At 41.2% G+C, this 23130-nt stretch overlaps 1 protein-coding gene across 1 annotated transcript; it reads left to right on the plus strand.

Moving 5' to 3' along the window:
• Positions 1-649: 649 nt before the first annotated feature.
• LOC306914266 (transmembrane protease serine 9-like) lies at positions 650-21605 on the plus strand (the record flags this gene model as incomplete). The annotated part of the gene is made up of 9 exons (XM_079491256.1): positions 650-812; positions 1288-1562; positions 4155-4294; positions 6093-6453; positions 14039-14107; positions 15705-15870; positions 16344-16618; positions 19261-19397; positions 21186-21605. The coding sequence occupies exons 1-9, from the start codon at positions 664-666 to the stop codon at positions 21603-21605; spliced, it is 1992 nt and encodes a 663-aa protein (XP_079347382.1). The 5' UTR covers positions 650-663.
• Between the last annotated feature and the right edge of the window lie 1525 nt (positions 21606-23130).

Consider the following 23130-nt stretch of genomic DNA (forward strand, 5'->3'; position numbering starts at 1 on the left):
CTTTTTTCTTCTTTTTTTGAAAAACATTTTAAAATTGTTCAACTAGCCGATCAACACGTTCTGAGCTTGTATATCATCTATTTTAACTATTCAAAAATGTTTTTCAAAATAGTAAAAAGGGCAAAGAAGGGGTAAGGCACTGACAAAAATAGGGTTTTACTGCACTTCTGTGCTGTTTACACAGTTTATAACTGTCTTGTTAATAGTTTGCATTGGTTAAATATTTATTAGAAACCCATTGACAGACTTAAAGGCTTTCAAGGCTGGCAATCCCATTTGGGGTGTGTCATAGTTAAGAAGAGGAAAATGTTTTCTATATATATATATATATATATATATAATAGCAGATTGATATGTTAGACTCATACAACAATCTTATATGACTTACTTGCTGTGCTCTGTTTTATCAAGTATAGAGGATTTAAGTGGTATTGAATTGGTACTGAATTTGCAGCTCAACAAACGCTAATTAATCCTAGTATGCGATGGAGGACAATTTCACCATACATTTACTCTTCTCGCGGTATTATTATTGTGAGCGATTTAATGGTGATAAACAATAACGATTATGGTCCCATCCCAAACTAGTAGAAGTATTAATAATCATCATCTTCAGTACACATGATGAGTGTGTTGTTTTGTTAAGTGTGCGGCCAGGCTCCCATGAACCAGAGGATCGTCGGAGGGCAGGACGCGCCGCCTGGCAGCTGGCCATGGCAGGTCAGCATACATGCGCCTTACTACGGTCATTTCTGCGGAGGTTCCCTCATCAACAGTGAATGGGTGCTGTCCGCTGCCCACTGCTTCCCAAAGTGAGACATCATTTAATCAATTGAAATGATTAATAATAAATCCTTGTTTTTTGTCATTAAAGTAAAAAGGTCCAACATTTTTGAAAATTGCTGATTTACAAGCTCACAAGGCATTGCGATGTAACGTGTTATCAAAAATATTTGAGTTAAATTAATCGCAAATTTAATCCCTATAAGAAAAAGAAATGGATAGTTGAATCCCTAGTGCACATCACTATCAGTGTTCATATACCTAAAGGGTTGTGTGCGCTTTGCATGTGCGTGTGTGAAATCATCATCATACCAGGAAGTGGCAAAAAAAACCTACTTTCTGGCCTTGACAGCCCATACATCCAAAAAGAAAAGTTCTATCTAATTTCATTAAACGCTTATAAACTCACTTTGCCACTCGATTTACCACTCAATTTACCACTCACTTTATGTATGTGCATACCTCATATCATTCATTGTTACCCCCTCCTCCACTCTCTTGCAGCCCTGATCCCAATGAGAACTTTACCATCTTCTTGGGCCGCCAGTCCCAGGAGTTGATGAACCCCAATGAGCTGAACCGCTCGGTGGTGCAGATCATCATCCATCCTCAGTACGGCCAGATGATGCGCCATAACAACGACATGGCTCTGCTGAGGCTCTCCCACCCCGTCACCTTCACACCATACATCCGCCCGGTCTGTCTGGCGGCGATGAACAGCACCTTCTACAGTGGAACTATGAGCTGGGTGACTGGCTGGGGGACGGAAGATATTGGTGGTGAGTAATAAGGCGGGTGCATGCATGTGTTTGGTCCAACGCACTAACAGTCCGACAGGCATTAGTCCCAAACACATTAGTCCGACAGGCACCCTACCCAAAACCGGAAACCTAACCCTAACCTCACAGGAAAGCCACAGGTGAGTTTTAACCGGCAGCGGCATTTCGGGACTCGGGAGCCACGGGTGAGTCTTAACCAGCAAAGCATAATATGCATACAACATAAAAACCCAACGAAACAAGCTAAGAAATATTTTTACTGCCTGTCTGCCATGACCAAATCAGCTAAAAGAAACTTCAACAACCAACTAGGCTGCGGTCAGAAACTGAAAACCAGGTTTTCAAATAATAAACATCAAATCGACCGACACTCTCATCACTGACAAGCTTGATGTGGCCAACTACTTGAACATCTTCTTTACAAACATAGCAACAACGCTGGTTAACAAACTGCCTCCCACTCTAGGCTCTTTGGTGTAGAGCACATTAAAACCTTCTACAGAAACCTAGGTGTTTGTAAAGACGATTTTAAACTAGTTATGGTAACAACTGATGAGGTACTTAAGAAATTGAGTGCCCTCCAACCCCACAAGGCCACTGGCCATGACAATATTCCCTCCAAATTTCTCAGAGACTCTGCCATCTCTATAGCTCCAATCATCACCCACATAGTAAACCTCTCCATCAAACAGGGACAGGTCCCCCAAGATTTCAAACTGGCCAAAGTAACCCCCTTGCACAAGAAAGGGAGTAAATTAGACCCCGGCAACTATTTCTATTCTAAGCTCCATCTCGAAAGTGATTGAAAAAATAGTCTATGAACAGGTTGAAAAGTATGTTGCCACAAATAAATTAATGTACGAGTTCCAATCTGGCTTCAGAACATCCCACTCCACTGACACATGCCTCCTCTATTTGAGCGACATCAAACACGAGTTGCATGCTGGCAAATACTGCGGCATGGTCATGCTGGACCTCCAAAAGGCTTTTGACACAGTGAACCACTCCATACTGTTTAACAAACTAAAAGCAATTGGTTTTGATAGCACATTAGTGAGTTGGATGCAATCCTACCTGGAGGGGAGAGAACAGATGGTGGAACGGAACACTGAACACTGTCCCCCCCTCCCAGTGAGCTGTGGTGTTCCACAAGGAAGCATACGGCCTTTACTGTTCCTAATATATGTAAACGACATGACATCAGCTTGTGACTGCAACTTGTTTCTGTTCGCAGATGACTCAGCACTGCTAGTCTCGGACAGGAACAAACTGCAGGTTGAAAAGGCCCTCAGCTCTGAACTCGGTAGAATCTGCACCTGGCTCGCTGATAAACTATCTTTACACCTGGGAAAAACTGAATCCATTCTCTTAGGATCAAATAGTAATCTCAACAAGGCAGATGGCTAATATATATATATATATATATATATTTTTTTTTAATTAAAAAAAATCAAAAAAATCTAAACTATTTTTTTTCTTTTTTTTAATACGTGGTGCCAAAGTTTGTGTTTTCACCATTGAGAATGCATTTGGCATTTAAATTAAATAACTGTGTCTCCACAGTCAGCTGAATTATAAAAAATGTGAATGGATTTTCTAGGTGAAAGTGATTTTTGGCAGTTTTGCGTGGGCTCTTAACCAAGTCCACACCCACAACACCAGAGGGAGAGCAGCAAACCATGTGCAACCCAGATTCGGCACAAACAAGGGATTAAATTATTTTAGCTCCTATGCCACCAAAATGTGGAACGCCCTAGTACCAACAGTCATTAAGACATGCAAATCCCTTGACTGGCCCCCGTAAAAATCTGAATCCCCCCCTTTTCCCCTCACTGTATGTGTTTCTTTTCCCTTTTTTACCTCCTTTATGATGAATTCCTGTTCTGTTTGGCTATATAGAAGTGTCTATTTGCACGTCTCTAAATGTTTTGATGATTTTAACAAGGTGGACCCTCTTGTAAACAAGTGTAATGCTTTATTGGGTCGTCCACTCACAGTTAACAGTCTTTGTATTGAGTTGTGCTTGAAATGTACTGTAATTCTGCAAACTGTTAATAAATTTTTCAATCAATCAATCAATGGCATGACATATGCAACATATTATGTTGTCGGACATGCATGTTCGACTATGTTAGAACAGACCTTGAAGTCAGTGGTGGAAAGTAACTGTACATTTACTTAAATAATATACTTACTGTAAGTACAATTTTGAGGTATTTGTAGTTTACTTAGTATTTCCAATACTTTTACTTCTAGGATCCAAATATTGTACTTTTACTCCACTACATGTATTTGAAAGCTTTAGTTACTCGTTACTTTGTGGATTTCGGCCATTTGGAAACGGCCAATCTATAAGCTCACACTGCGACGCATTGTGAGCTTGTAGATCTGCTATTCTCAAATGATCTTTGAAAACTTGAAATGGGACATTCTGTATAATGATTACTTTTAATTTTGGTACTTTACGGTACATTTTGATGCCAATACTTTTGTACTTTTGCTCAAGTACATTTTGAATTCTGAATTACTCTTACTTGTAACATAAGAGTAAGACTAAGACAAATGAGTCCCTTTTCCTCTCTTCCATTATAGTTCCCCTGGCCTCTCCCCAGAACCTTCAGGAAGTCGATGTGCCGGTCGTGGGGTACCAGCAGTGTAAATGCAGCTACTATGACATCACAGACAACATGCTTTGTGCTGGCCTCAATGAAGGAGGAAAGGACACCTGTCAGGTGACACATCATACTTGTTCTCTGTCCATCATATCATTCTATCCAGTGTTGTAGTGCTACTTTTAGAAGTGGGGGGGCACCCCATAAGACACGTGCGCCCACCCATGCACGCGCATTTGCGTGCACGTGCGCAACACATGCAGACACTCACTATAAAACATGCAGACGTGTATAGCCCGTTTAGAAACCGGGTTTACCATGCTTAAAGGAGCATTCAGTGATTTGGGTGATTTGGAAAACCACCCAGTCCACCCCGGTAACAAAATGTGCACATGCACGGTCTACAGTGGGGGGAAGTGCAACAGGCCAACAGTATGTGCACCAAGGCCCGCCCCCACTCGATCATGATTGGAGGAAGGCCCCGCTCATCCTGATTGGATGAAGGTTTTGCCACGCGCCACCAAAACTGAAACTAGGGTTTTTTGACCCCAGGGGCTCACTGGGGACAGGGATGATTTCCTTATATGGTCAGCACACTCTATAGTAGGGAGGATTATCCAGAAAAAAAGAAAAAAGTGATATTTGAATTAAGTAAAATCACTGAATATACCTTTAATCGTATCCATAAAAGTAAATGAGTAAAAAAAAAACATATTTTTGCCCTAAAATTATTTTAGGCGTGAGAGAAGTGGGGGGTACGTCGCTCCCCCGCGTCCCGTCCCCCCACTACACCCCTGCTTCTATCAAACTCTCTCTCTCTCTGGCACCCCATTGTATCTGCAAAGATGTTTCATTTAATCATAACGCATCAGAGCAGAGTTTTGTCTCGATCTAACTTCCATACGGTGCATTTTAATTCCACACTTTTTAACTATTAACCATAGAGAACACTAAACACGGGTGATTTTCACCTGGGAAATTATATTTTTGTCTGAGGTGGGGTCTTTCAGTACCTTAATGATGCTCAGTGGCATCATAGAAGGTAGGTTTGTTTCCCTGCCCACATCCCTGTTTTTTGAGGGGCGCTAGCCCCTCCTATATTCAGCTATAGTGTGGATTCTTGTCCTAACACAAACATTAAATGCCATTGACAATGAATGGAGGATTTACATCATATGTAGACAGGCAAATCGGCTATTTAGCCCTAATACAAAAATGTAATTCCCATTGACAATATCATCACACATCATGAGGATGTATGATAAGAGCGCCTCTCACTTCACACAGGTGTGATTTTTCCTATATACAGCTTTTGTCCCCACACGTCTCATATTTGCCATTGACAATGAAACAAGAAATTAGGTCATATGTGCCTCAAATAGCTTATGATGTCAATTTGACAATGATGGCAAAATTGACATCATATGTAGCGAGCAAAACGGCTAACCAATCACATAAATTCAGTTGTTCATGAGATGATGTATGATGTATAATGATAAGAGCGCCCCTCACTTCACACAGGTGTGATTTTTTTTACAGGCAGATGTTAGGGTGAATTTCCCCCGTTTAGTGATAGAGAAAACTCCCATACACCCACAATGGTCTCGCTTTATTTTGTCTTCACTGGACCATTCTCACATGTCCCAGAAATGGGTGGACCAAAGTTTCCAGCTCAATTATTATTCTTTTTTTTAATGGATATTTTTAAAATAATACGCACGTTTTTCACAAAATAAACCCCCCTATGATAAGGCCCCCCATGATATCCATGTATTATTTTATTTTTTTGTGAAAAGTCATGATGAAATATTAAAGAGTACCTCAAGTTGCCATGTATTTGGTGTACTTCAATTTATTTTGATGAGAAGTATTATTTTGCTGGGGACTTAACGACATCATGAATCTCTCATTTCCTCAGGGAGACTCTGGCGGGCCGTTGGTGAGCAGCATGATACGCAAAGGCAAGCCACCCCGCTGGGTCCAGTCCGGGGTGGTGAGCTTCGGCTGGGGCTGCGCCCTGCCCAAATGGCCGGGGGTCTACGCCCGCGTGTCGCGTTACCAGGGCTGGATCAGCATGCACGTCACCTCTGACCCGCCAGGCTTCGTTACGTTCATGTCCAAGGGCATGTCCGACGTGGGTTTCCAGTGTCCTACGAGACCACCCAAGACCACCACTGACCCACCCATGACCACATACCCACCCATGACCACATACCCACCGTGGCCACCCATGACCACATACCCACCGTGGCCACCCATGACACCACCCATTAGACCGTGTGAGAGTCTCTTTTGTGGCGGCCCTAACACCGTCCATTTCACGTACTTCACGTATGTCTTAACTCTCGCACTGATGCTCTACAGCATGGCTGGTTTTGCATAAGGGCTTTTCAAGGCACCAAGTTGCGTTACGTTAAGTTACGTTGGCCATAGGGAAACCTCTCTTTACATTGCTTATTTTATTGTGTGGATTTGGTTGCTTAAAGCCCCATTGTGCGATACATAGCCTATAGATAGATTAGACAGACAGACAGACAGACAGACAGACAGACAGACAGACAGACAGACAGACAGACAGACAGACAGACAGACAGACAGACAGACAGACAGACAGACAGACAGACAGACAGACAGACAGACAGACAGACAGACAACTTTATTGGCAGTTTAAAAAAAAAAAAAAAAATTAGAAAACGTCAACATGGACTATACACAAAAAAGCTAAAGCTTGTTTCGATTGTGGTCCACCTTGTAACATAAAACCTACCACAGGCTCAAAACGGTCTCAAACTCAACATAAAAACAAGCACCTTGACAATCCAATATGACTATTAAATATTGCACAATGTGGCTTTAACATATAAGGGAATGTTCACTCTAGCCCTGGGGGTCAAAAGTATGTTGCTTAGATTCTAATTGCAACTACTGTTGATAAGTAAAAATTAGACCAGTATGGTCTGATTTGCAACAGCACCCCCTATTGGTACTCTAAACATAGTCACATTTGGTACTCTAAACATAGTCCCATAGGGACAAAGCTGTTCCTTGGAGTGGTTGCACCACTCAAAAATAAAATCTTAATGGTGTATCTTATGAAGATATGTTGAATGATATGCAGCTAAACTATTAAAGTTTTACTTTTATTCCAATGTCCAACTTTGTCTGTCTCATATGAATCTCTGCAATTGCACAGAAAGAAAGGCCAATTAACTGTAATTACAATATTGATATCAGGTCAGAGCCACTAATGAGGCAAATGTATACATGGTGATTTGGTGTAATATGTGAAAGTGGGGACCGGGGACCCCTAGGGTCTTTGAGGGGGTTCCAGGGGGTCCCCAGCAAATGTGTTAACGCAGCATCAAAATCAGATTAACCATGGTAATCCTATTTAATACTTACTAGGCCTACTCAAAAATGGCTGATCTATATAGATTTTTGAATCATTTAGAAAAGGTTTAACACAAATCTTCTCTCCTGGGGGTCCCTAGCACATCGTTTCAGGTGGAGGGTCCCCGGCCATATGGCGGTCCGCCGGTCCCTGACATGAAAAGGTTTGAGATTGAACCATAATTACATTTGTGGCCAAATTTGACTGAGGGACTGCCATTGGATTTTTATCTCCAGTTTTGGAGATATGGCTTATAGAGTAATGTCTTGCTTTGTCTTGTTTAAGCATTTATTTCATATTTACATGTCGATTTCAGCTCTGACATTTATTAGTAGCATGTGAAGAGTCTGCCTGTGCTGCCCCGTGGGAGGGTAGGTTAGGGTGAGGGTTTGAGATGGTTAACATCGGTAGACAACTTGACTGCGTGTGCGTGCGTTTGTTTTGATTTGTGAGTTCTCTTGGCACAGTACCATGGGTGTGTACGCATAACAAAACCATGATGCTTCTATGCAACGATTGGTATCAAAAGCATCATTGAAGCTGAGAAGTGCCATGCCAGTGTCGGCTATGGGGATTAATGTGGTTGACACGCACTGTAGGAGGAGAAGATGAGTTCAGTGTACCAGTGCCACTGTCTCAAGCAGACTGTAATTATGAAACCTTTTAATTAATGGTCTGGTTTGGGTGTTATTTTGTTCATAAAGTGCATGCTATTCTTGTGTGATCCTCAACACAGGATTTGATATATCCAGACTAAAATTATTAGTATTGCCACCACCACCAATAATCATGATAGTACAGCAGCTATCTGCACCCGGGGGCATCACTATGCCAGCTTGTGGATGTGATGGAGATTTCCATTGTTTTTTTTTTGCCACGGACATGCAGAACAAGTGATCAATGATATTTCCAGAACACAAATGTATCTAGCCTACAGTACTACGGTAATTGACTCTGGACGTGTCATAGTGTCTACTCTATTCCATTGCGCTACACATTTTAAAATAAGTCACTTATCAAAACTTATTTTTGGGGAAAAGCCGATCTACAAGCTCACAACACATTACGGCATGTTGTGACCTTGTAGATCAGCAATTGTCCTTTCTTCTTAGCCTACAGTATAATGACATGCCCAAAATTGGGATGTCAGGGTTAAAGTAGTTAGCTATAAAGTTACCCAACTTACCCAACATTTCCCTGCATTTTTTAGTTTATTGAAATAATGTCATGCACATGTTTCTAGTGCATAGCCTACTGCAGCCCTTGTTGACTATAGATTTAGAAGCTTTCACTCCTGAAATGATCGATTATTTACATGGGAAAATCTGTCATACAACAAGCGAGTCAATGGTCGAGAGGCAATGTTGGTTGCTGGTCTGGCAGAGTAGAGTGGGTGGGGCTTACCGAAAAGTCTATTGTACAATTAGTTCAAGGAATGATGAAACCAGTGGCATGTTAAAAATGTCAGGTGCCACGTACGTTATGGGAGGAGTTGAGGACATATCAAAAGCTATTTAATGACGCTGATGTGATCAGACAAGTGAAACCGAGAGAAAATGGCCCTCCACAAACTGCTGTACGGGATATCTCTGATACTCATCCTACAGTTCAAAGGTGAGAAAAGATCAGTTTTTTGTTTAGTTTGCATTATGCTACAATTGATTGTTCTTCTTTTTTTTGGGTACATATCTTTATATAGCCTAAGTGAAGCAAGATATAATTATTCTGCTACATCCCTCCACTATTGATGGGGTGTGCACTTTGAAACTAGGATGTCTGAAAAAAATTCAATACTACTATGACGGCTAACGGTCAGGATGACCGTGTTTTTCGTGCTATTTGATTGGCCATTCTCTCCCCCACTGTCTAATGATCTTCACACCTCTCTCTGCACCCGTTGACGGCTTGCCATTGTCTTCTAAATGTTACATTCCAACTAATTCAAGGCAGCAGTTTCAACTCGACAGGACAACTCAAGTTATTTTTTATTTTTTATTTCAGTTTACCAAACTATAATTATAGTGACGGTGTGAGCGTTATATTGAATACCCTTGCGCAGCAAACACTGTCCGACTTTGTATTGAGCCAATAAAATAGGCTACCACACGTTATTGCCAGAGCCAGGCACATTGCTCAGACGAAATACGACATTAGTTATATATTGTCATTTTTATATAGAGGGGGAAACATCGATGTAATTAATATATATTTGATTGATTGTGCCAAAAAAAGGAAAGAGCTGTGCATGCGTGCGTGCAAATCAGAAAAGTTTACAGACAAAGGAGTTGGGAGTTTGGGAGCGGCTAGCCTTCTATATAATGCTGCGCACATATTAGCCTATATATATTTTAAAAATACCCAGCATAACTTTTGGGAAGGCTAAGCCTGGCCTAGCCTTACATACCCGCCGCCTATGATCGATGTAATTTATATATATTTGATTTATTGTGCCAGCAGAGAGGTCCGTAGCAGCAGCACGGTTTATATATACACCATAGGATAGATCAAGTCATGTGACGCATCACCGCCACAAATAGTGCTACAGCGTTATCTAAAATGCACTTCCGCATACCTCACCGTCAGTTACTTGGATATTCTCTCCCTCTCCACGAGAGAAAAAAAAGAGAGCCGTGATGCGTGGAAATCAGTTCCACTGGTCGCGTGCAGAAAAGTTTACAGACAAAGAAGGACGGACAGAACTGTTCTTCTGACTGACAAAACATTTAGAAGTTCGGGACGTCTATCGGGTTGGACTGATTTCAAACACTGTCATTTTTATTTGGCATCGCGCATCGGCAAGCATTCTCGCTCCAAGGAAAGGAAATGTCGGTCGGGTCAAACAGACCATGCTATAAACTTTATTATTCCAGGATAATTGATTCATTATTATCATCGCCACCTTACATAATTATGCTATAAAGATGGCGTGTATAGTCAACATGTATTTATATCTATTGAGCTATGCGCTTGGTGGAAACAATACCACACACCATATTTCTTTTTCCGTTTCGAGAAATAAAGTCAGACATCGTTATTTCTGCAAACCGCATATAACAAATATAACATCTAAAACAACATTTAGTTTATGTACATTCGTAATGTAAGTTTGCCTACATGTGGAAGTAGTTGGAATGCAAATGACACATTAGCTTGAACAATGCCCGTCTCCAGCCGGGAGGGAGGTGTGAACTTCACTGCTTGCGGGGGAGAAAGGGTGAGAGTCTAAGAGCGGTCCCACGGACCGAAAAAGAGCAGACATTTTAGTAGAATTATGTCTAAAATCATATTTCCAAAACGTTTCAGATGAAAAAAAAACAGAGATGGTTTGAATCGAACATTTAGAAAAAGTCATGCAAGGGGAACTTTCTCAGGACTTCATGGGCAAAGAAAATCCACTTAAAAATTTCAAAATCGGTCAGCCAGACCGCTCCGACGCGCTAGTGTTAACACTAGCGCGTCGGAGTGGTCTGGCTGACCGATTTTGAAATTGTTTGAAATCAGTCCAACCCGATAGACGTCCCAAACTTCTAAATGTTTTGTCAGTCAGAAGAACAGTTCTGTCCGTCCTTCTTTGTCTGTAAACTTTTCTGCACGCGACCAGTGGAACTGATTTCCACGCATCACGGCTCTCTTTTTTTTCTCTCTCCCTCTCTCGTGGAGAGGGAGAGAATATCCAAGTAACTGACGGTGAGGTATGCGGAAGTGCATTTTAGATAACGCTGTAGCACTATTTGTGGCGGTGATGCGTCACATGACTTGATCTATCCTATGGTGTATATATATAAACCGTGCTGCTGCTACGGACCTCTCTGCTGGCACAATAAATCAAATATATATAAATTACATCGATCATAGGCGGCGGGTATGTAAGGCTAGGCCAGGCTTAGCCTTCCCAAAAGTTATGCTGGGTATTTTTAAAATATATATAGGCTAATATGTGCGCAGCATTATATAGAAGGCTAGCCGCTCCCAAACTCCCAACTCCTTTGTCTGTAAACTTTTCTGATTTGCACGCACACATGCACAGCTCTTTCCTTTTTTTGGCACAATCAATCAAATATATATTAATTACATCGATGTTTCCCCCTCTATATAAAAATGACAATATATAACTAATGTCGTATTTCGTCTGAGCAATGTGCCTGGCTCTGGCAATAACGTGTGGTAGCCTATTTTATTGGCTCAATACAAAGTCGGACAGTGTTTGCTGCGCAAGGGTATTCAATATAGCGCTCACACCGTCACTATAATTATAGTTTGGTAAACTGAAATAAAAAATAAAAAATAACTTGAGTTGTCCTGTCGAGTTGAAACTGCTGCCTTGAATTAGTTGGAATGTAACATTTAGAAGACAATGGCAAGCCGTCAACGGGTGCAGAGAGAGGTGTGAAGATCATTAGACAGTGGGGGAGAGAATGGCCAATCAAATCACGAAAAACACGGTCATCCTGACCATTAGCCGTCATAGTAGTATTGATTTTTTTTCAGACATCCTAGTGTTAAAGCACAGTGAATCAATTTAGAAAAAGAAGGCCTGCAAATAATTTGCATGCTCCTTATCTTAACGAGTGGTTGAGAAAAATAAAATATAAATACAAATCTTCACTTTCCTACTTTCCTATGGATATAAAGAATCAATTGACTGAGAGAAAACGCTAATGTTAGGCCTACTGCCGTCCAAATATTCCACATTTCTGAGACAGTTAATTTACAGTTGTGACGACACAAAGATAACTCCCTGACAATATCGCTAAAGGCAGTTCATTAGTGTGGTTGCCCTAACAGGGCAACTAGACCAGGGGTGGGCAACTTTGACGATGGAGAGGGCCACTATAAAGAGAAAACACTTAGAAGCACGATACAGCAGATAGGGAATGTGATGTACGGTAAGGGATCGTGTAACTTCATGCATAGTGAGAGTGGAGCAGTGCTGCAGTGGAGTGTACATGCATTCGTTGTCATATGAGCATAAAGTGATAATACCTGCGTGACGGCCAATACAGTAGGCTATGTCACCAAGACTGACATGGCGACATTTCATCAGCTTATACTCAATTACAGGATCATATGTGAACTTGAACTTGAACTGCCTGTTCTCACGGTGACACTGCCATTTGTGTACAAAACACATGCAACCAGTTCTACCGGTCAGGAAAGGGACATCAAGATAGCAGGTACACCTTGGGGTAGGCAATGGGGTAGGCAACCTTAAATATAAGCCTATAGTATACAGTACAGTAGGTGTTAATCTAGATACATAGCCATGGAAGTGAATGTCTTGAGAATGGCTTTTGATGGATTGAGGGAGTGACCAAGTGTCTGAGAGAATGACCGAATGGAGGGTAAAGGATGCAAGGTGCAGGTGTGTGGGCGGAGTTAAGCAGAAAGTTATATTTAAGGGTGACGACCACCTGCAGCCAACACAAAGCAAACATGGCCCTCCATAGGCTATGCCTGTTGGTCGCCCTGCTGTTCCAAGGTAAAGCTGGTATTTTTTTATCTTTTCTTTTTTTCTTTAATTCTTTCAATTTTGTTCTAAACTGGTTACTTTGTTTTCTCTGTCCTCTCTGGTGTGTGTACTAATCAGTATGAACTACTGATTCTGCTGTAAAGTATTGTAAACCATAAGTGTCTGCTGTTTGAACTTCCATGAATATTTTATTTATTTATTTTTTGTTGCGTTGGCTGTATTTCAACTGTGTGTGTGTGTGTGTGTGTGTGTGTGTGTGTGTGTGTGTGTGTGTGTGTGTGTGTGTGTGTGTGTAGAATGTGTATATTATATTGTATGTATTGTACCAATGATCAATATGGCACCACATTATTGTAAGCTGCATTGATTTGGAAGAATATAAATGTTTTCTAGTTGTTTGTACTAGCCTGAAATGGCTTTGGTACATTATTTGTCTTAGGCCCAGAGCCCCAAATTAATCGAATTATAGAACAAAGCAGATGAAGGAGATTCATAATACTTTTGGTTTCTGGTTGTTTCCTGTTGCAATTAAATGTCAGTTTCTAATAAATGTGGACTTAATATTCTTCAGATACATAAATTGGTCTAATTAAGAGTTGATATATACCCTGCTGTCTTTGTTTTTCTAGCAGTAACACTTGCCCGCTTACATTTTATTCTCCAAAAGTCCTCAAGTGTGTTTACCTTGTGAAGACACAGGCGATCAGTGTCACTCACACACAAATGCATTAAAATACATAAGTAATACAAGTAGCAAACCTATACAGTACACAGCGTATTTGTAGCTTTGTATCGTCCTATCTGAAGTTGAAACCAGCACAACTTGTTTGTATCTTTGTATCTTCATGTCGCTGGCTTCCATTGAAAATGAATAGCCTTTGCATCTGCCTGAGTGAACGCAGCATGACATAATTGTATGCTGCATGGAAATGCTCCATATTAATCTGTGCTGTGTACTGATGAGACTTCCTTACAAATGTCTTTCTTTGCTTTGAATTTTCAGGCTGCACTGCACTGCAGGTTGTTGCTGCAACAAATGCAACGCAACAACTGCGTTTTGCGTCTGCGTCTGGTAAGCATCCAGGTTTATCTGCACCGTTTGTCTTTAATTTCAGGCTGTTACTCACAACAGGCATCAAAATCTGTGTCTGGCAAGTATCCAGGATTAGCAGCACTGTTTAAGTTTAAGTTCATTCAATTTCTCACTTCCTCTAGGCAAATTAAGGCATCTAAAATAACTGCTTATTTTTCTAAAGAGCTCAGAGTATGCTCATCATCTCTTGTCAGGCAAGCATCTCCATATTTCCATTAGTTTATCGCATGACAGTGTTGTGCAAAAGAAGAACGCGTCACAAAAGGCATTTTTTTTCTGGAAAGTAACCAGGGGTCATCGATTTCCCCGTACACAGACAAATGTGTCTGTGGCAAAGACTTGTCGTAGCATATTTTAGATTTTCTTTTTTGCACACATTATATTTTCTGAGGTGGGTGGGTCTTTCAGTACCTCCATGATGCTCAGTGACATCATAGAACGTAGGCAGGTGTTCAGGTGAATTTCACCCGTGTTTAGTGAGAGTGATTTTCTTTTCTCTCTCATTTCATGTCCCAGGAATGGGTGGATAAAAGGTTATTATTATTATTTTTCACCGACTTTGCTCCCCTATGATATAGGGCCCCCCATAATATCTACTTTGCGTGTGTGTGTGTGTGTGTGTGTGTGTGTGTGTGTGTGTGTGTGTGTGTGTGTGTGTGTGTGTGTGTGTGTGTGTGTGTGTATGTGTGTGTGTGTGTGTGTGTGTGTGTGTTTTTTTAACATTGGGTAAAATATACCTGAGTTTAGTGATGGTGTGACAAAAAGGATGTTTAGTGTTCTAGGGTTAATACGGACCACGATGGAAACAAGTCCCCAGGACTTTTTGTGTGTTATCGTTTTAGCCCTTGGAGCCCTATTTGTGTCAGTGCTTTACTCCGTATCCCTAAACTTCCTCTTTTTTCTTCTTTTTTTGAAAAACATTTTAAAATTGTTCAACTAGCCGATCAACACGTTCTGAGCTTGTATATCATCTATTTTGACTATTCAAAAATGTTTTTCAAAATAGTAAAAAGGGCAAAGAAGGGGTAAGGCACTGACAAAAATAGGGTTTTACTGCACTTCTGTGCTGTTTACACAGTTTATAACTGTCTTGTTAATAGTTTGCATTGGTTAAATATTTATTTGAAACCCATTGACAGACTTAAAGGCTTTCAAGGCCGGCAATCCCATTTGGGGTGTGTCATAGTTAAGAAGAGGAAAATGTTTTCTATATATATATATATATATATATATATATATATATATATATATATATATATATATATATATAATAGCAGATTGATATGTTAGACTCGTACAACAATCTTATATGACTTACTTGCTGTGCTCTGGTTTATCAAGTATAGAGGATTTAAGTGGTATTGAATTGGTACTGAATTTGCAGCTCAACAAACGCTAATTAATCCTAGTATGAGATGGAGGACAATTTCACCATACATTTACTCTTCTCGCGGTATTATTATTGTGAGCGATTTAATGGTGATAAACAATAACGATTATGGTCCCATCCCAAACTAGTAGAAGTATTAATAATCATCATCTTCAGTACACATGATGAGTGTGTTGTTTTGTTAAGTGTGCGGCCAGGCTCCCATGAACCAGAGGATCGTCGGAGGGCAGGACGCGCCGCCTGGCAGCTGGCCATGGCAGGTCAGCATACAGGCGCCTTACTACGGTCATTTCTGCGGAGGTTCCCTCATCAACAGTGAATGGGTGCTGTCCGCTGCCCACTGCTTCCCAAAGTGAGACATCATTTAATTAATTGAAATGATTAATAATAAATCCTTGTTTAACGTCATTAAAGTAAAACGGTCCAACATTTTTGAAAATTGCTGATTTACAAGCTCACAAGGCATTGCGATGTGACGTGTTATCAAAAATATTTGAGTTAAATTAACGCAAATTTAATCCCTATAAGAAAAAGAAATGGATAGTTGAATCCCTAGTGCACATCACTATCAGTGTTCATATACCTAAAGGGTTGTGTGCGTTTTGCATGTGCGTGTGTGAAATCATCATCATACCAGGAAGTGGCAAAAAAAACTACTTTCTGGCCTTGACAGCCCATACATCCAAACAGAAAAGTTCTATCTAATTTCATTAAACGCTTATAAACTCACTTTGCCACTCGATTTACCACTCAATTTACCACTCACTTTATGTATGTGCATACCTCATATCATTCATTGTTACCCCCTCCTCCACTCTCTTGCAGCCCTGATCCCAATGAGAACTTTACCATCTTCTTGGGCCGCCAGTCCCAGGAGTTGATGAACCCCAATGAGGTGAACCGCACGGTGGTGCAGATCATCATCCATCCTCAGTACGGCCAGATGATGCGCCATAACAATGACATGGCTCTGCTGAGGCTCTCCCACCCCGTCACCTTCACACCATACATCCGCCCGGTCTGTCTGGCGGCGATGAACAGCACCTTCTACAGTGGAACTATGAGCTGGGTGACTGGCTGGGGGACGGAAGATATTGGTGGTGAGTAATAAGGCGGGTGCATGCATGTGTTTGGTCCAACGCACTAACAGTCCGACAGGCATTAGTCCCAAACACATTAGTCCGACAGGCACCCTACCCAAAACCCGAAACCTAACCTCACAGGAAAGCCACAGGTGAGTTTTAACCGGCAGCGGCATTTCGGGACTCGGGAGCCACGGGTGAGTCTTAACCAGCAAAGCATAATATGCATACAGCATAAAAACCCAACGAAACAAGCTAAGAAATATTTGTACTGCCTGTCTGCCATGACCAAATCAGCTAAAAGAAACTTCAACAACCAACTAGGCTGCGGTCAGAAACTGAAAACCAGGTTTTCAAATAATAAACATTAAATCGAACGACACTCTCATCACTGACAAGCTTGATGTGGCCAACTACTTGAACATCTTCTTTACAAACATAGCAACAACGCTGGTTAACAAACTGCCTCCCACTCTGGGCTCTTTGGTGTAGAGCACATTAAAACCTTCTACAGAAACCTAGGTGTTTGTAAAGACGATTTTAAACTAGTTATGGTAACAACTGATGAGGTACTTAAGAAATTGAGTGCCCTCCAACCCCACAAGGCCACTGGCCATGACAATATTCCCTCCAAATTTCTCAGAGACTCTGCCATCTCTATAGCTCCAATCATCACCCACATAGTAAACCTCTCCATCAAACAGGGACAGGTCCCCCAAGATTTCAAACTGGCCAAAGTAACCCCCTTGCACAAGAAAGGGAGTAAATTAGACCCCGGCAACTATTTCTATTCTAAGCTCCATCTCGAAAGTGATTGAAAAAATAGTCTATGAACAGGTTGAAAAGTATGTTGCCACAAATAAATTAATGTACGAGTTCCAATCTGGCTTCAGAACATCCCACTCCACTGACACATGCCTCCTCTATTTGAGCGACCACATCAAACACGAGGTGCATGCTGGCAAATACTGCGGCATGGTCATGCTGGACCTCCAAAAGGCTTTTGACACAGTGAACCACTCCATACTGGTTAACAAACTAAAAGCAATTGGTTTTGATAGCACATTAGTGAGTTGGATGCAATCCTACCTGGAGGGGAGAGAACAGATGTAATGGTGGAACGGAACACTGAACACTGTCCCCCCCTCCCAGTGAGCTGTGGTGTTCCACAAGGAAGCATACAGCCTTTACTGTTCCTAATATATGTAAACGACATGACATCAGCTTGTGACTGCAACTTGTTTCTGTTCGCAGATGACTCAGCACTGCTAGTCTCGGACAGGAACAAACTGCAGGTTGAAAAGGCCCTCAGCTCTGAACTCGGTAGAATCTGCACCTGGCTCGCTGATAAACTATCTTTACACCTGGGAAAAACTGAATCCATTCTCTTAGGATCAAATAGTAATCTCAACAAGGCAGATGGCTAATATATATATAATATATATATATATATATTTTTTATATTAAAAAAAATCAAAAGAATCAAAACTATTTTTTATTTTTTTTAATACGTGGTGCCAAAGTTTGTGTTTTCACCATTGAGAATGCATTTGGCGTTTAAATTAAATAACTCAGAAACTATAAAACATTTCAAAGTAAAAAGTTCCAGCATGTGTCTCCACAGTCAGCTGAATTATAAAACATTTGAATGGATTTTCTAGGTGAAAGTGATTTTTGGCAGTTTTGCGTGGGCTCTTAACCAAGTCCACACCCACAACACCAGAGGGAGAGCAGCAAACCATGTGCAACCCAGATTCGGCACAAACAAGGGACTAAATTATTTTAGCTCCTATGCCACCAAAATGTGGAACGCCCTAGTACCAACAGTCATTAAGACATGCAAATCCCTTGACTGGCCCCCGTAAAAATCTGAATCCCCCCCTTTTTTCCCCTCACTGTATGTGTTTCTTTTCCCTTTTTTACCTCCTTTATGATGAATTCCTGTTCTGTTTGGCTATATAGAAGTGTCTATTTGCACGTCTCTAAATGTTTTGATGATTTTAACAAGGTGGACCCTCTTGTAAACAAGTGTAATGCTTTATTGGGTCGTCCACTCACAGTTAACAGTCTTTGTATTGAGTTGTGCTTGAAATGTACTGTAATTCTGCAAACTGTTAATAAATATTTCAATCAATGGCATGACATATGCAACAACATATTATGTTGTCGGACATGCATGTTCGACTATGTTAGAACAGACCTTGAAGTCAGTGGTGGAAAGTAACTGTACATTTACTTAAATAATATACTTACTGTAAGTACAATTTTGAGGTATTTGTAGTTTACTTAGTATTTCCAATACTTTTACTTCTAGGATCCAAATATTGTACTTTTACTCCACTACATGTATTTGAAAGCTTTAGTTACTCGTTACTTTGTGGATTTCGGCCATTTGGAAACGGCCAATCTATAAGCTCACACTGCCTCGCGATGCGACGCATTGTGAGCTTGTAGATCTGCTATTTTCAAATGATCTTTGAAAACTTGAAATGGGACATTCTGTATAATGATTACTTTTAATTTTGGTACTTTACGGTACATTTTGATGCCAATACTTTTGTACTTTTGCTCAAGTACATTTTGAATTCTGAATTACTCTTACTTGTAACATAAGAGTAAGACTAAGACAAATGAGTCCCTTTTCCTCTCTTCCATTATAGTTCCCCTGGCCTCTCCCCAGAACCTTCAGGAAGTCGATGTGCCGGTCGTGGGGCACCAGCAGTGTAAATGCAGCTATGACATCACAGACAACATGCTTTGTGCTGGCCTCAATGAAGGAGGAAAGGACTCCTGTCAGGTGACACATCATACTTGTTCTCTGTCCATCATATCATTCTATCCAGTGTTGTAGTGCTACTTTTAGAAGTGGGGGGGCACCCCATAAGACACGTGCGCACACACATGCACGCGCATTTGCGTGCACGTGCGCAACACATGCAGACACTCACTATAAAACATGCAGACGTGTATAGCCCGTTTAGAAACCGGGTTTACCATGTTTAAAGGAGCATTCAGTGATTATGGGTGATTTGGAAAACCACCCAGTCCGCCCCGGTAACAAAATGTGCACATGCACGCTCTACAGTGGGGGGAAGTGCAACAGGCCAACAGTATGTGCACCAAGGCCCGCCCCCACTCGATCATGATTGGAGGAAGGCCCCTCTCATCCTGATTGGATGAAGGTTTTGCCACCCGCCACCAAAACTGAAACTAGGGTTTTTTGACCCCAGGGGCTCACTGGGGACAGGGATGATTTCCTTATATGGTCAGCACACTCTATAGTAGGGAGGATTATCCAGAAAAAAAGAAAAAAGTGATATTTGAATGAAGTCAAATCACTGAATATACCTTTAATCGTATCCATAAAAGTAAATGAGTTAAAAAAAAACATATTTTTGCCCTAAAATAATTTTAGGCGTGAGAGAAGTGGGGGGCACGTCGCTCCCCCGCGTCCCGTCCCCCCACTACACCCCTGCTTCTATCAAACTCTCTCTCTCTCTGGCACCCCATTGTATCTGCAAAGATGTTTCATTTAATCATAACGCATCAGAGCAGAGTTTTGTCTCGATCTAACTTCCATACGGTGCATTTTAATTCCACACTTTTTAACTATTAACCATAGAGAACACTAAACATGGGTGATTTTCACCTGGGAAATTATATGTTTGTCTGAGGTGGGGTCTTTCAGTACCTTAATGATGCTCAGTGGCATCATAGAAGGTAGGTTTGTTTCCCTGCCCACATCCCTGTTTTTTGAGGGGCGCTAGCCCCTCCTATATTCAGCTATAGTGTGGCTTCTTGTCCTAACACAAACATTAAATGCCATTGACAATGAATGGAGGATTTACATCATGTAGACAGGCAAATCGGCTATTTAGCCCTAATACAAAAATGTAATTCCCATTGACAATATCATCACACATCATGAGGATGTATGATAAGAGCGCCTCTCACTTCACACAGGTGTGATTTTTCCTATATACAGCTTTTGTCCCCACACGTCTCATATTTGCCATTGACAATGAAACAAGAAATTAGGTCATATGTGCCTCAAATAGCTTATGATGTCATTTGACAATGATGGCAAAATTTACATCATATGTGGCGAGCAAAACGGCTAACCAATCACATAAATTCAGTTGTTCATGAGATGATGTATAATGATAAGAGCGCCCCTCACTTCACACAGGTGTGATTTTTTTACAGGCAGATGTTAGGGTGGATTTCCCCCGTTTAGTGATAGAGAAAACTCCCATACACCCACAATGGTCTCGCTTTATTTTGTCTTCACTGGACCATTCTCACATGTCCCAGAAATGGGTGGACCAAAGTTTCCAGCTCAATTTTTTTTTTTTTTTTTAATGGATATTTTTAAAATAATACGCACGTTTTTCACAAATTAAACCCCCCTATGATAAGGCCCCCCATGATATCCATGTATTATTTTATTTTTTTGTGAAAAGTCATGATGAAATATTAAAGAGTACCTCAAGTTGCCATGTATTTGGTGTACTTCAATTTATTTTGATGAGAAGTATTATTTTGCTGGGGACTTAACGACATCATGAATCTCTCATTTCCTCAGGGAGACTCTGGCGGGCCGATGGTGAGCAGCATGATGAGCAGCGGCACGCCACCCCGCTGGGTCCAGTCCGGGGTGGTGAGCTTCGGCCGGGGCTGCGCCCTGCCCAACTGGCCGGGGGTCTACGCCCGCGTGTCGCGTTACCAGGGCTGGATCAGCATGCACGTCACCTCTGACCCGCCAGGCTTCGTTACGTTCATGTCCAACGGCATGTCCGACGTGGGTTTCCAGTGTCCTACGAGACCACCCAGGCCCACCACTGACCCACCCATGACCACATACCCACCGTGGCCACCCATGACACCACCCATTAGACCGTGTGAGAGTCTCTTTTGTGGTGGCCCTAACACCGTCCATTTCACGTACTTCACGTATGTCTTAACTCTCGCACTGATGCTCTACAGCATGGCTGGTTTTGCATAAGGGCTTTTCAAGGCACCAAGTTGCGTTACGTTAAGTTACGTTGGCCATAGGGAAACCTCTCTTTACATTGCTTATTTTATTGTGTGGATTTGGTTGCTTAAAGCCCCATTGTGCGATACATAGCCTATAGATAGATTAGACAGACAGGACAGACAGACAGACAGACAGACAGACAGACAGACAGACAGACAGACAGACAGACAGACAGACAGACAGACAACTTTATTGGCAGTTTAAAAAAAAAAAATCAATTTAGAAAACGTCAACATGGACTATACACAAAAAAGCTAAAGCTTGTTTCGATTGTGGTCCACCTTGTAACATAAAACCTACCACAGGCTCAAAATGGTCTCAAACTCAACATAAAAACAAGCACCTTGACAATCCAATATGACTATTAAATATTGCACAATGTGGCTTTAACATATAAGGGAATGTTCACTCTAGCCCTGGGGGTCAAAAGTATGTTGCTTAGATTCTAATTGCAACTACTGTAAGTAAAAATCAGACCAGTATGGTCTGATTTGCAACAGCACCCCCTATTGGTACTCTAAACATAGTCACATTTGGTACTCTAAACATAGTCCCATAGGGACAAAGCTGTTCCTTGGAGTGGTTGCACCCATAGATATATATAAACACTAGATAGCTCACCCGCGCTGTTGGCCAATGGAGAGCGACGTCGTTACGTGGCGGCCATCTTACCTCGGGACACATAACATTGTGTCTATGGGGCATGTACTCTTAACTGACCATAACTTGCTCAATTTTCAACCGATTTTCAAACGGTTTGGTTTGTTATAAACGTCAGAGACGTCCGCATACTTATATGCTTTTATACGACGTTCATATAAAAAACATAAATTAAGCAGATAAGCGTCCTGAATCATAGCCACGTTGACAACGTTTGTAATAAACCAACCCGTTTGTAAATCCGTCAAGATTTGAGCGAGTTATGACTGTTTCTGTTTGAGCTGCCATTGAACACACTGTACTGTATCCCCGAAGTAAGATGGCTGCCGGGTGAACGACGTCAGAAACTCCGCCTTGAGCCATCTAGTGTTTATATATATCTATGGTTGCACCACTCAAAAATAAAATAAAATAAAATCTTAATTTTGTATCTTATGAAGATATGTTGAATGATATGCAGCTAAACTATTAAAGTTTTACTTTTATTCCAATGTCCATTTGCAAACTTTGTCTGTCTATGAATCTCTGCAATTGCACAGAAAGAAAGGCCAATTAACTGTAATTACAATATTGATATCAGGTCAGAGCCACTAATGAGGCAAATGTAGACATGGTGATTTGGTGTAATATGTGAAAGTGGGGACCGGGGACCCCTAGGGTCTTTGAGGGGGTTCCAGGGGGTCCCCAGCAAATGTGTTAACACAGCATCAAAATCGGATTAACCATGGTAATCCTATTTAATACTTACTAGGCCTACTTAAAAATGGCTGATCTGTATAGATTTTTGAATCATTTAGAAAAGGTTTAACACAAATCTTCTCCTCTTGGGGTC

This window comes from Electrona antarctica (genome assembly GCF_951216825.1).
Source record: "Electrona antarctica genome assembly, chromosome: 21".
NCBI classification, from domain to species: Eukaryota; Metazoa; Chordata; class Actinopteri; order Myctophiformes; family Myctophidae; genus Electrona; species Electrona antarctica.